Source organism: Anomaloglossus baeobatrachus, chromosome 6 (genome assembly GCF_048569485.1).
Source record: "Anomaloglossus baeobatrachus isolate aAnoBae1 chromosome 6, aAnoBae1.hap1, whole genome shotgun sequence".
NCBI classification, from domain to species: Eukaryota; Metazoa; Chordata; class Amphibia; order Anura; family Aromobatidae; genus Anomaloglossus; species Anomaloglossus baeobatrachus.
Genome location: NC_134358.1, coordinates 126,936,810 through 126,951,552, shown reverse-complemented (window position 1 = coordinate 126,951,552; position 14,743 = coordinate 126,936,810). Strand labels below are relative to the sequence as shown.

General features: G+C 41.8%; 1 protein-coding gene across 4 annotated transcripts in view; it reads right to left on the bottom strand.

The window, feature by feature from the left end:
• Window positions 1-14,743, bottom strand: part of ASPH (aspartate beta-hydroxylase) — a 303,114-nt gene that overhangs the window by 232,600 nt on the left and 55,771 nt on the right. For 3 of the 4 annotated variants that reach the window (XM_075353241.1, XM_075353244.1, XM_075353242.1), the window contains exons 2-4: window positions 12,306-12,452; window positions 10,797-10,841; window positions 7,687-7,755 (exon numbers count right to left, since the gene is read on the bottom strand). In XM_075353241.1, coding sequence (XP_075209356.1) covers window positions 7,687-7,755; window positions 10,797-10,841; window positions 12,306-12,452 — 261 coding nt within the window. The remainder of the gene's footprint in view (window positions 1-7,686; window positions 7,756-10,796; window positions 10,842-12,305; window positions 12,453-14,743) is intronic. The other variant, XM_075353243.1, reaches the window with a different exon arrangement.

The following is a 14,743-nucleotide window of genomic DNA, read 5'->3' as shown; positions in this document are numbered from 1 at the left end:
GCAACGTCACAAAAGTTGTTCCTTAGCAGCGATGTTGCTAGCGATGTTGCTTAGTGAGACGTGGCCTTAAACCACCAAACTGATTTGGTCCAACAACTGATATGGATGTCCTATCCTTTGGATAGGTCATCATAAATGTTATGACCGGACAACACCTTTAAACCAAAACTTATGGGTTACTATTATTTACTTTAACAAGACATGGAAGAAAAAAAAAAATAAATAAAAAAATAAATTCAAGCATTAAACCTTTTTTATATGGCATAGCTACACATTTCCAAGTATGATTAAACATCCAAGAGTAAATAAGGTTTTATTTACTGAGCAGAACATCTGAAAGTGAATAGTGCCGTTGATGACAAACAGCACCTGACAATGCTAAGTCAACAGCAGGAGAGAGTACGCCCTTCTTTGTACAAAGACTGGGCAACTGCAATGTTTGACTAATAATGCACCATTGTAGCAGTCGTCAATGCCCGAGAGCACTGAAAAGGGATAGGCAACGAAAACTACATTAAATGTGTCCATGTCTGAGAGGGAGTTTGAAAATAAAAAATAAATAAATAAATCACACGGTGTATAGAATATGTAAAGGGAACCAATCATCAGGATTTTCGTGTATAAGGTGCAGCCAGTGCAGTACTGGCACTATCAGGCACAGTGTGTACATACCATCAGGGGGCAGCTCGGGTGTTTAGGCTGTGAAATCCAACTTTATAAAGTTTGAAAATTCATGCACTTTTTGATTGACGTGTGCACCTCTCCAGATAATATCCGGGCAGGTTATGCCTGCGCATAGCGTTTATCTCCGATGCAGTGTTTCTGAAGTCTGCAGTACCTAGTATTGTGCATGAGAGGGCGGTGCACGCGCTCTCGCTTCTTCAGATCTTATTGTGACCGCGGGAGCGCGCGCGGTCACAATAGGACTGGAGAACAGCTGATCTTACCTCGATTAGTTGCAGCAGACGATATCGTAGCAGATGTCTGCTGCAGCTAAATCGGCAAGATCAGCTGTTCTCCAGTCCTGTTGTGACCGCGCGCGCTCCCAACAAGATCTGAAGAAGCAAGGGCGCATGCACCGCCCTCTCATGCACAATACTAGGTACTGCAGGCTTCAGAAACACGGCATCGGAGATGAGCGCTATGCGCAGGTGCCAACTCCGACGCCGTGTAACTGAAGAGAGAAATTTGCATACAGCCAGAGAGAGGCAGAAACAGGCGGCGGGGGCGGGAATCATGTGCATAACCCGCCCGGACATTATCTGGAGTGGTGCACACGGCAATCAAAAACTGGATGAATTTTCAAACTTTATAAAGTTGGATGTCACAGCCTAATCATCCGAGCTGCCCACTAATGATGGTATGTACAGCATGTGCCTGATAGTGCCAGTACTGCACCTTATATGCTAAAATCCTGATGTTTGGTTCCCTTTAAGGTTAACAGCGTACCAAAAAAAACAAAAACACAAGAAAATACAAAAACAATAAAAAGAAAAAAGACCCCCCCCAAAAAAAAAACACTACCATAAAATGATATAAAGTGGGGTTAAAAAAAAAAAAAAAAAAAAAAAAAAAAAAGGAAGGTATTGCCAGATATAAGCCAATGATCTCAAATACTAGAGAGATTGCTTAATAAAAATTATAAAAAAAGTAAAGGTATGGCAATTCTTTACTGTAAGGGCATAGATTATGGAACCCTCTGTCACATAATATAATGGTCAATTAATTAAAGAAGTTCAAGGACGGCCTGGATGCCTTTTCCGATAAATATAGTGCAGGCTATGGGAACAAGATTCTGTGATGGCACGTTGATCCAGGGAAACAGTTTGGAATTTTTCCCCCCCAATAAAGATTTTTTTCCCCTAAAGGTCAATTAGCAGCTCTCACATGAAGTTTTTATCCTCCTCTGGATTAATATGTTTTAAGGTTGAAAATAGACACACCGTATATATCACAAAAGTGAGTACACCCTCTGCCCCTGCATCTCTTTTCATGGGACATTGAAGATATGACACTTTGACACAATGTACAGTAGTCAGTGTACAGCTTGTGTAACAGGGTATATTTGGTGTCCTGTAAATAATTCAACATACAGCCATTAATGTTAAAACCTCTGGCACTAAAAGTGATAACACCCCTAAGTGAAAGTAGCCAAAATTGTATTTTAATGTGGCCCCCATTATTTTAAGCACTGCCTTAACTGTTTTGGGCATAGAGTTCACTAGAACTTCACAGGAACCACTGGATCCTCCTCCATGATATTAAGGAGCTGGTGGATGTTAGAGACCTTGCGCTCCTCCACCTTGCTTTTGAAGACGCCCCACAGATGCCCAATAAGGTTTAGGTCTGGAGATATGCTTGGCCAGTCCATAACTCTTACACTCAGATTTATTTTATTTTTTTTTAGCAAGGTAGTGGTCATCTTGGAGGTGTGTTTTGAAGTGGATATGTTGGCATACTGCCCTGCTGCCCAGTTTACAAAAAGAAGGGCTCTTGCTCTGCTTCAATATGTCACATTACATGTTGACATTCATGGTTCCCAAAATGAACTACCAGCAGCACTCATACAGTCCCAAACTGTGACACTCCCACCATCACCATGCTTGACTGTAAGCAAGACACACTTTATACTCCTTACCTTGCTGCTGTCACACACGCTTGAAACCATCTCAACCAAATAAGTTTCTCGGTCTCAGACCACAGGACATAGTTCCAGTAATGCATGCTTTCAGACTGCTTGTCTTCAGAAATCTGCTTGCTGACTTTATTGTGCATCATCTTTAGAAGAGGCTTCCTTCTGGGACAACAGCCATGCACACCACTTTGATGCAGTGGGTGTCATATGGTCTGAGCACTGACAGGCTGACCCCTCACCTCTGTAACCTCTGCAACAATGCTGGCAGCACTCATATGTCTAATTTGAGATGACAACCTCGCAATAGGACACGGAGCACGTGCTCTCAACTTCTTCAGTCAATCATGGTGAGGCTTGTTCTGAGTGGAATCTGTCTTGTTAAACTGTGATATGGTCTTGGCCACTGTACTGCAGCTAAGTTCCAGGGTGTTGGCAATCTTCTTATAGCCTAGGCTATCTTTATGTAGAGCAACCATTTTTTTTTTTTGAGATCCTCAGAATTCTTTGCCATGTTGAATTTCCAGTGACCAGTATGAGAGAGTGTGTGAGCGATAACACCAGATCTAACACACCTGCTCCCCATTCACACCTGAGACCTTGTAACACTAATGAGTCACATTATACCGGGGAGGGAAAATGGGTAATTAGGCACAATTTGGCATTTTCACTTAGGGTGCACTCACGTTTGTTGCCAGCAGTGTAGACATCAATGGCTGTGTGTTCAGTTAGAGGGCAATCAAAATTTTCACGGTTATGGGTCATTCCATGGTAACTTACGTTACATTCACCAGCCAAAAACTGAATTAATAATGGCTACAGACTGTTCTTTGAAGGCAAGCACAAAAATGAGTGAATGTATATTGTACATTGCACTATTCTCAATAGATTTCAACACAGTTTGATTTTTCAACAAAATACTAAATACAATATTACTTGGTAACTTACATTACACAAAGAGAAACGTAAGTTACCAAGTAATAACATTGTATTTAGTATTTAATTTGTATTGTTGAAAAATCAAACGATGTTGAAATCTATTGAGAATAGTTCCATGTACAATATACATTCACTCATTTTTGTGCCTGTCTTCAGAGAACTGTCTGTAGCCATTATTATTAATAGTTTTTGGCTGGTGAATGTTACGTAAGTTACCATGGAATGACCCTTATACAAGCTGTATACTGACTACTATACATTGTATCAAAGTGTCTTATCTTCAGTGTTGTCCCATGAAAAGATAAATTTACAAAAAATGTGAGGGGTGTACTCACTTTTGTGATGTACTGTAAGTCAACTGAACTCAACCTATAAGCGAAGTCAGAACAAAATGTTGCAGAGACTGCACCTGACTTGTAATAGCATTTAAAGCGCACTAATCACCAGGATTTTCCTTTATAACCTAAAGCCAGAGCTATACTGGCACTATCAGGCTGATTCTATACATACATTTAGTTGTCAGCTCGGATGTATTGGTTTTGAAATACAGGCAAATAAAGTTTGTAAAATGAGAAGCAATGAGCATGATTCCTGCTGCCTTGCATGTCCATCGTCCACCTGTTATTTATGGTAATTCTATTATAGAGTCGCTTTACTAAGTGACTAAAAGATCCTGTGCTGATGTCATACCCATGTGAGCAGGAGGAGCAGGGCCTTAGCCAACAGAAAAATAATGTTGCTTCCTGGTATCAGCTATGTTGGCTAAGGCCCCGCCTCTTCTGGTCACATGGGTATGACATCCGCACAGGTCCTTCTAGTCACTTAGTAAAACAATTCTATAAATAAAATTAGCATAAATAACAGGGGGGAGGACAAACAGGCAGGGAGCGGGAATAACTATGAATACCCACCCTAGCTATCAGCTGATTGGCAGCAGCTGCCACTCAAAAAGCTGCTCATTTTACAAACTCTAGGGTATGTATAGAATCACCCTGATGGCACCAGTATAGCTCCGGCTTAAGGTTAGATGGGAAAAATCCTGGTGATTGGTGCATTTTAAAGCAGCACTCGCATCTATTTTTTTTATTTATTTTTTTAATAAATCTGTGTATGTGTATATAATGTAGTGTGATTGTGTACCTGCTTTCTTCAATGCCCTATGTCATTCTTCTCGGCTTTTCAGTGATGTCACCGCAACTGCAACTATCCAGCTCATTCTAAGCATGCCAAGGAAGTCTGTTTTATAATGAAAGTCTATGGGGCTTTATTCTGACGCTCTATAGATTTACATTGTAAAAACTACTTCAGGGTCACACAGAGCAGCGTAACCCGGAGAGAGTCTGAAGAGCAGTGACTACCGAGAAGAGGACACCGGAGAGACCAGCAGTGGTGAGCATATTAGTATGCTCACACTACAATACACACACACACACACACACACACACACACACACACACAAAAAACCCACACACACACACAAAAAACCCACACACACACACACACACACACACACACACACACACACACACACACACACACAAAAAAACCCACACACACACACAAAAAAACCCACACACACACACACACACACACACACACACACACACAAAAACCCACACACACACACACAACTATGCAATATACAGAAGTCTGGGTCCAGCAGAACAGCCATTAGTGGCTTTCCGCTCCAGCAAAAAGGTGGATTGAGCCTCCCTCATATGTGGAAATAGGTCCTTTATATCTATATAGGTGTATAAGTTGTACCATAAACTAAGGGGAAATTTTAGTGATATCAATCCTTTTACAGCTGTATAAATTTAAGTAATATAAAACATTTTGACCACAAAGACTAAACTTTAGTAGATACAGTATATAATCCCACAGCCGCTGTCGGCAGATGCAGATCTTTTCCTTTTGGTGAAGACTTTAGTTTCGCTAATAACACATGGAATAGAAGTTTGTTAAGGAGCTGGACAATGACCTATACAGTGGAGAGTGTTCTTCCTCTGGGAGAACAGATAATCTGTGTACCCTTTTCCAATATGAGCGTTAACCAGCCTAAAGGCCATTATTTGCCAGCTCTGCAGTCTCCACAAGGAGAAATCATACTTCCTAGACCTGTGGCAACAACCAGTCATGCCGTCAACAAATATCCTACACTGAAATGAAGAGGGCCAAGAACACCCCCAAAAAAAAAATCTGTCGACTGATTCAAGTGGCAAGGATTGCTTAAAAGGGGTCATCTCTAGATGTTAAATAGGTAGAATTCAAAAGCGACTGTAGAAACAATCAACTTTGCAAATTACCTCCTTCTAAAAATTTGAAGATCTCAAGAATGGAGGAGTTTTTAATTTTATACCATGCAGCTACTTGCCTAGGTTATCGGCCACCCTGCAGTCTCATGAGCAGCCATTTACCTAGACATTGAGCATGTGCCACTAGAAGGTCTATGCTTTATATCCGGCTTGCAGCACTCTCAAGCTGGTCAGATCGCTTGACCCGAACAACCATTCTACTATGCTGCAGAGGCGCAGCAGTTTCAGCTGGCAGTCTGGGAGCATGCGCATATGGTCATGACGCTGGTCTAAATGGTTAGGGTAAGTGCCCACGATCCTGATATACTGCGTTCTAGACGCAGCGTGCCTTCTCTTGCGGCGACACAAAATGTTCTCCACAGGAGAACGCAGGGTCTGTGCCCACGATCAGGGTTCTGGGTGTAGCAATTTTTCGCTGTATTCTCCCGCTGAACACTTGCGTCTCCACAGCATAAATTGACACACTGCGGTCCGGAAAGCCGCGACACGGTTCGGAAAGCCGCGACACGGTTCGGAAAGCCGCGACACGGTTCGGAAAGCCGCGACACGGTTCGGAAAGCCGCGACACGGTTCGGAAAGCCGCGCTGCTGGTCATTTTAGATTGCGGAAAAAAGAAGCACAGTCTGCATGGGATTTCTATAAAATGGGATTTCTATAAATCCCATCCATTGTGCTTGTACTGTACAACGCAGCATTTTGAAAGTAGAGAAAACACGTTCCATCCAAAATGCTACTAATCCTGATCATGGGCACGTACCCTAAGTGTTCAGGAACACACCACCACAGGCAATGCAGGAAGCCGGGGGCGGTGCGCGCCTGAAGAAAAACACATTTAAACATCTCTTTAAGATTCGAACATTTTCTTTAGAATGTGGTAAGAATCTCTTTACAATGAATCTGTCACCAGACGTCACAACACTAACTACATACATTAATATGTTAGACCAGATGAGTCTGGTGTCCCAATTTGAAGATGCAGTCACTACCCAGCTTGATAAATAGCTGCAGCTTGTACGGAGCAGGGAGAGGAGAAGTCAGCAGCAGGTAGGAGGACACTGAGGAGCTGTCAATCAGGCTAAGTCAGCAGAGATGGAGTTTAAACTTTGAAATAGAAGTATACAGCCATTCTGACAAATACATCAGCTTCATCTGGCCTAAAATGTATATAATAATGCATGTGGGTAATATTGTGAAACCTCATGACCGATCCACTTTGGATTCGCTCCAACAAGCAAGGATTTTTCATACTTATGAATTTTTTCAGTGCAACTTGTTATTTGTTCTGTGCGTTAATGTTTTCAAGAAGCATGCAAACTAAAGACAATATGAGCAAACGTGAATGGATGATGACCATCAAGCGAAGTGGAAAATCCTATAAGAAATATAGAGTCCAGCTTAACAAACTTTAATAATTCAGGGTCTTTTTGTCTCTAGAAAGCCCTTTTAAAAAAGGCATAAAATTGAAGTAAAGCAGATTTAGATTCCATCTTGTTAAGCGACTTATATTTGAAGATGTAATGAAGACACAAGTTAACACATTCATACAAGTGCAAAAATACAATGGGCGGGTGGATGTATACATGCATGGTATGAAACATGCACCTTAGAGACAGGCATCTCGCACACAGTAGTATAATAGAATTAAGGTGTCACTGGATTTGGCATCGGATGCTCTTAACATGGTGACGTTTCATTTTAGGACATGAGCAAACATAATAAAAGGCAAACCACATCGTAAATCGCTTGCAGAAGGAGATCTCTGCAAATCAATCTGCACAAAACAAAGAAACGTGTACTTGCCTAGCAAAACCTTGGCATCATCCACGTCAAAGTCTCCATCGCCGTCAGCATCGTAATCTCCCAGTTTTCCTGTATAAGAAATTCAGACTTCATTAAGAATGTGTAACAAAATGTTTGCAATTATTTTAGAAGCTTGCCTCAAAAAAAAAAAAATCTGCAGAAAGTATTCAGTAACGGAAAAAGTATATTTTGGACCTTAGTAGGTGGTAGGGCTATTTACTATTTTAATGCATATTTTAAGTGGCAAGCAATACCCAATTTCCACTCTACAATTAGTAAAACTTAAATGTTTTGGGTTTTTCTTTAATCTTTAAACTTTGCATACATGAAAAACAATGAGCCAAGATTAGAGAAGTATGGTTCCTTTTTATATTTCACTTCCCTCTTAAAGACAATGATGAAGAGGACTAGGAGGGAATGGTGCAGCTGCTCTTTAGTTAAAGGGATCCTGTCAGGTCCAATATGTACCCAGAACCATGAGCAGTTCTGGGTACATATTGGTAATCCCTGCCTACCCGTCCCTGTATCTAGCAGCATACGTAAAGAGATCTTTAAAAGATCTTTTAACATATGCTAATGAGCAAGGGCACTAGTCCCCTGGGCGTTAGTCCCCCGGATAGTCGCCCTCATCAGAATGTTAGTACGTCCCTGTGGGTGTGCTGACATGCTAATGAATACACAGCGTCAGAGGATGATCTCACTCACCTCTCCGCCGCCCGAAGGGGGATTTTGGCTCAGTGAGAATGAACCCGGAGTTTGGCTCATGCGCACTATGAAGCCAGGTGTAAACGTCCTGGCTTCAAACTAAAGTAGTGCGCGTGACCCAAACTCCGGGGTTATGCACACGGAGCCAAAATCCCCCATTGGGCGGCGATGGCGGCGGAGAGGTGAGTGAGATCATCCTGTGATGCTGTGTATTCATTAGCATATCAGCACACTCACAGGGGCGTACTAACATGCTAATGGGGGCGACTATTCGGGGGACTAGTCCCCTCGCTCATTAGCATACAGTAAAAGATCTTTAGATATACTTTTTCTAAAGATCTCTAAGTATGCTACTAAATAAAGGGACGGTTAGGCAGGGATTAGCAATATGTACCCAGAACTGCTTGTGGTTCTGGGTGCATTTTGGACCTCACAGGTTCCCTTTAAGTGTTATATGCAACAGATATGGATTCACACCTACACTGCTTAGTACTACTGTATAATGTCCTCAATGTAGCTGCTGATACGAACACAGGAGGGCAAGAAACCCATTTGAGTGTGAACACATATATAGCGCCATATAATAAATGACAAGAATAATAAATAAATAGGAGACATCACAGCCGCCAGTCTCCCCCTCTAAGAGACCACTGAAAGGTATTGAGACAATTCTCAATATGCCTACTAGATAGGAACCACATGGGATAACTATCCATCTCCATTCATGCAGCTGTATCCATCAGTGTAGGAGTCATGTAGCTTATGTTTTATGCCATGATTGCCGGCCAATAGTTTTACAGTGGCAATTTAGTCAAAATACAAAAGTTTGATGTAGAGCTCCTTAGACATGTTTCGCTGTGTATCTGCATCTACCAAGAGTTTAGCGGCAGTCTTGTTTTCATAAAACATAATCTGAAGTTTAAATGCATTCTTAGCAATCCAGAAAAGATTTCACTTCACAAAAAAGGACAAATTAATGTACTGAGCTAAGGGAAAAATAGTTAAAATCTTTGTCTCTTCTTGCGAAGTAGTCTTTTTAAACGTGCTTGTATAAAATAGCGAACTACCTGAAGACTGGACCGTTAAGTTCCTTAAAAGGGAACCTGTCACCAGATTTTGGCCTTCTAAACTAAAACTAGCACCTTAAAACAGCGCTTGTGCTGCATTCCATGAAGGTACATGTTACTCCCTGACCCCACCCACCCTCTGTAGACCCCAAAAGTACATTTATAAAAATCTCCTACCCTGTATGTAAAATTGTCTTGTCAGCGTCCTAACCAGTGCCTCCTGTCTCTACTTTCGACCTCCTCCTTTGTTGATTGATGTGGATGATGCCTCGGACACCAGCCACGTAGGCAGGTAAAATCTCCATATTCCCGCAAAGCCGAAAACATAGGTGCGCCTGTGCGAACCTGCGAGTTCTCTGACAGGCGCAAGATTTTGCCCGGCGATTTGGATGAAGCGGGGGACGTCATCCACATCGCTGGGTAAAATCTTGCACCTGTGCAGAGGACTTGCCGGTCCGCACAGGCGCACCTATGTTTTTGGCTCCGCCCGCAGTAGGGCAGAGCAAAGTGTGCCTGCATGAGCCGGGACTACGGTATGTCTGTGCAGGCAGGAGATTTTGCCCGCCTATGTGGATGTTGTCCAAGGCATCATCTACGTCAATCAGCAGAGGAGGGCGAAAGGAGCAGCAGAAGGCGCAGATTGGGATGCCCATCGGACCAGACCGTTCAATTTACATACAGGGCAAGAGATTTTATAAAAAGGTATTTGTGGTGTCTTGATTTAGATTACTTTGCAGAATAATCTGTCTTGTATGTGTACATACAGTGTTGCACTTTTCTGATCAGTACATTACACATAGGTGGAGATTCTGAGCCCATCCCTCTGTAGCATGAACATTATAGAGGAGTAGTGAGCAGTGTAGCTGTACATCCAGCAGTGGCGTGAGAAAATAACACAGGGCAGCGTGTGTGTGTGTGTGTGTGTGTGTGTGTGTGTGTGTGTGTGTGTGTGTGTGGTCAAGGAAGGGAAAATCATTTTTGTTTGTTTTTTCATTTTTTTGGGCACATAAAAGGCTTTGAATATGTAGCCTCACAAGGTGCAGCATATTTAACTGCTAGAGCTACTTTATGGCTCTTGACAAACCTAGTTTACAATAAGCTTTTAGACGTTTAGCATAAGCCTGTGAAACCAAGAGAGGCTGAAAAGCTGTTGCCCTCTTACTCCAGTCTTGTTAGAAAGTTTGGAAAAAGAAAATATGGTTATTTCTAGAAGACAATGTAGAAGGGTAAAAAAAAAAATGAAATTAGATTTAGAGAAAGCCTGAGAATGGCTATTGAGAAAAAAAGTATATTAAAGAGAACATCGTAAAATAGTTTGTTCTCGCTAAGCAATCCTACCTTGAAGAGCCTCTGACAAGTTATAGCGGAAATCCTTTGCCTTGGCTGCATGTGTGAATAAATATAGAAATATGTACAATATATTACTTATAACCGAAACGGTATTAACAAATTTTCACCCCGTACAATTTATAAATACCATAAAAAAAAAAAAAAAACCACACACACACACACACACACACACACACACACAAATTGCCAAATACAATACTACTACTGCATTAAAATAGTTTATATTGTCCTCGAGCAGGCAATTGGTCTCTTGGGGGGTGCATCTTGAAAGGGTTTCATTTTAATGATCTCCACAAAGAATATAAAAAAAAAATTGCTGGAATAAATCTTGGTGGTGTCATTCACTAGCTGACTGATTTAAAATGGTTGTCTGATCAAAGACACAGATTGTGGACCTACCCATAGATTAGGTTATAATTATCAGATTAGTGGGGGTCCAACCCCCAGCACCACCCAATACTCTGCTGTTATTTGTCCCGGTGGCTACTGGATGTAAACACTTTGAATTGAGCTGTAAAGCGCAGCATCATTGAAGGTGTAGTGGCCTCTGCCGGGTGCTGCAGAACAGTTCCTAATCTTCTATCTCAGTTCACAGAGTATAATTGGCAGCAGTCGGAGCTTGTAAAGCTGGGTTTACACACTCCAACTTCGCAAAGGACATCGCTGTAATGTCACCGGTTTGGTGACGCAATAGCGACCTCCCTAAGTCTCTGCTAAGTCGCTGGTGAGCTGTCAAACAGGCAAACCTGGCCAACAACTCAACAGCGATCCGGACCTGCAGAGCGACCTAGCTGGTTGTTGGGGATGTTGATAAGCAGCCTTTTGAAAGGGAAGTTGCTAACAAAGTCGCTGCAAAGTCTTCACACACTGAAACTTCATGCTGCACAGCGGGAAAAAAAGGACCTAGGAATGGTCCTGAACGATTTGTAACGATTACAACTTCACAGCAGGGGCCAGGTCGCTGATAGGTTTCACACACTGCAACATCGCAAACAACATCGCTATTGCGTCACAAAACCGGTGACGTTACAGCGATGTCGTTTGAGATGTTGCAGTGTGTAAACCCAGCTTAACAGCTGATGAGTGGGGGATCCTCCTAGATCTGATATTCATGACCCATTCTACGGACAGGGCATCAATATGTGTGACCGGACAATCGCTTTTAAGCCAACAAATAAAATGGTTGAATATATCTTCATATATAAAAAAAAAAATATCCAAAAAATGTTTATGGAGCACAGTAATAACGAATTCAAATACCCCAACAGCAAAAAAAAAAAAAAAAAAAAAAAAAAAAAAAAAGAAAAAGAAAAAATTAAAATCTGTTTTAAATATTAAAGAGAATAAAATGAATAACAATAGTTTCATAGTGTTTAAGGCTGAAGGTAGACTTTGGTCTATCGAGTTCAACCCATGACCTAACAGTGTCAGAAGACAAAAAAAAAACTCAAAAAGATAACGACAACTATCAAGAAATGAAGTAACTGAAGTACTTACCAATAATTTCTTCGTAGTCTACAAGGTCAAACCACACGACTGCAACCGATGTCCAAACACCCAGCAGAGCGATAACCATGAACCAGGTGAAGAAGGAGCTGCCAGACAGGCCTTCCTTTTTCCCATTCTTTCCACCATGTTTTTGGTCTGTTTGAAAAGAATATAAAAAAAAAAATAAATAAAACTGTTACAACTTTAACACACACACACACACACACACACACACACACACACACTAAAGATTTCATATTGGGTTTTTTTTTTTTTTTTTACTAATCACAAGTTCCTTGTATTGGACATACAACAAAATCATGTGACTGGTGGAATAAACTCTGCTCCAGTGAGAAGGGGCTCATCCATATGAAATCTCTTAAATAAGAAAATTTGTGGGTTCAATTATTTTAGTAGTAGCAGCAATGAAGTGAACATGGGTGAACTATACAGTAAGCCCCATTCAATGGGTGTACATGAAGACCCAATAAACGCACCCCGACACGCAGGAAACCTTTTATGTGCTGTCCCAGAGAGCTCGACCCTACAAGAAGGGTGAAGAAGCTCCGATGTCCAATTCATCTAAAGATACCGAAGCTGCTCAGTGAGGAACATAACTGTTCCACCAAGAACCAGAGACACCCACGATTTTTACAGTGTTAACCATCCATAGTTTTATTGTTGATCTTGCTTTGTTTTTACAACAACCATCAGCATCATCGGTAAGAATAAAACTAGCCCTACGTCAAAGCTGCTAATCTAAAGCTCACACATGTATTTCAACGTTTCTAGAGGTTCTCAGACCTCAAAAGATATCAGATAAAGAAATGGTCACGGGTGCTGACAAATATCTGGACTTTAAATCCTGTTCTCAGTCAGAGAGGGCGATCGACAAATTACATTCAACTGCAAGGCCGATGGTATATACACATTAAGTTTTAATACTTTTATTTATTTTAGGGTTGAAATTGTAACAAATACATAATTTTCTGGAAAGGCAGCAAAACGTAACCATATGTGGCAGTATCGCAGTTCCCACAGAGGCAGGGCTGTCAGCGCCGTTAACTTTACCCTCAATACCAGGCAGGCAAGATCTAAGGACAAAGAAGTACTTTTGTCACAGAGAACTATAGCCGACAGCAACGTATTCTCTCACAAGCTGGAAACAACAAAACCCATCATAAAACTCTGTTGCATCTATTCAGCAAAGACTTCTACAGTCTAACTATTATATTAAAAACAGAAAAAAAGTTAAAATTATACATACTGGTATATCATACATACTATGCACAAACGAACGAAGATGCTTAGCGCATTAATTGGTCCATTCATGAGAGCCCACCAACCACAACAAGCGGAACTTTCTTTGATGTGACCCTAAACCTAAAATTTATGAAACATGCCTCTCCCGGGCAAAAAGGCTAGTATAATATTGCAGGTGGTGATGATGGCCTCTATATTTGGCTGAGCCCCCTCCTCCCATCAGCCAAGGCAGTTATAATTAGCGTTGGACCCTACCTGCCCTTTAGGTTTGTAGGTTTTTAGCTTGCGAGAGGCACATTTGATAAATATTAGGTTTTGATCCCCATCAAAGAAAGCTACGCCTTGTCACAGCTGGTGGGCTCTCATGAATTTGCCCAATTTATGTGCCAAGTACGTACATTTTTATAAGTATAGTCTATAATGCAGCCTTGCAGTCCAAATTTCATATATTCATGTTTCCAGACATCTTCACTGCTGTTTTTTTTTGTTTGTAGATTATGCAATCTTAGAACAGAAAGCAAGTGCAAGCTTCTGTCGGAGATGCTGGTAACTTTTTAGTAATTTTTTTTTTTTTTTTAAAAACACATACAGACCTACATATAATCTTCAATGCAACTTAAGGGTACTTTACACACAACGATATCGCTAACAATATATCGTCGGGGTCACGTCATTAGTGACGCACATCCGGCGCAGTTAGTGACATCGTTGTGTGTGACACCAAGGAGCGACGATCAACGATCGCAAAAACGTTGATCGTTGATACGTCGCTCATTTTCATAATATCGTTGGTGCTGCATGCCGCTGGTTGTTAATCGTTCCTGCGGTGTCACACATCACTATGTGTGACACTGCAGGAACGACGAACATCTCCTTACCTGCGTGACTGCGTCCACCGGCAATGACGAAGGAAGGAGGTGGGCGGCATGATCCAGCCGCTCATCTCCACCCCTCCTCTGCTATTGGGTCGTTGCTTAGTGACGTCGCTATGACGCCGAATGCACCTCCCCCTTGAAGGAGGGATTGTTCGGCTGTCATAGCGACGTCGCTGACAAGGTATGTGCGTGTGACGCTGCCGTAGCGATAATGTTCGCTACGGCAGCGATCACCAAATGTTGCACAGACGGGGTCGGGTGCTATCGCTCGCGACACCGCTAGCAATCGCTAGCCATGTCGCAGCGTGT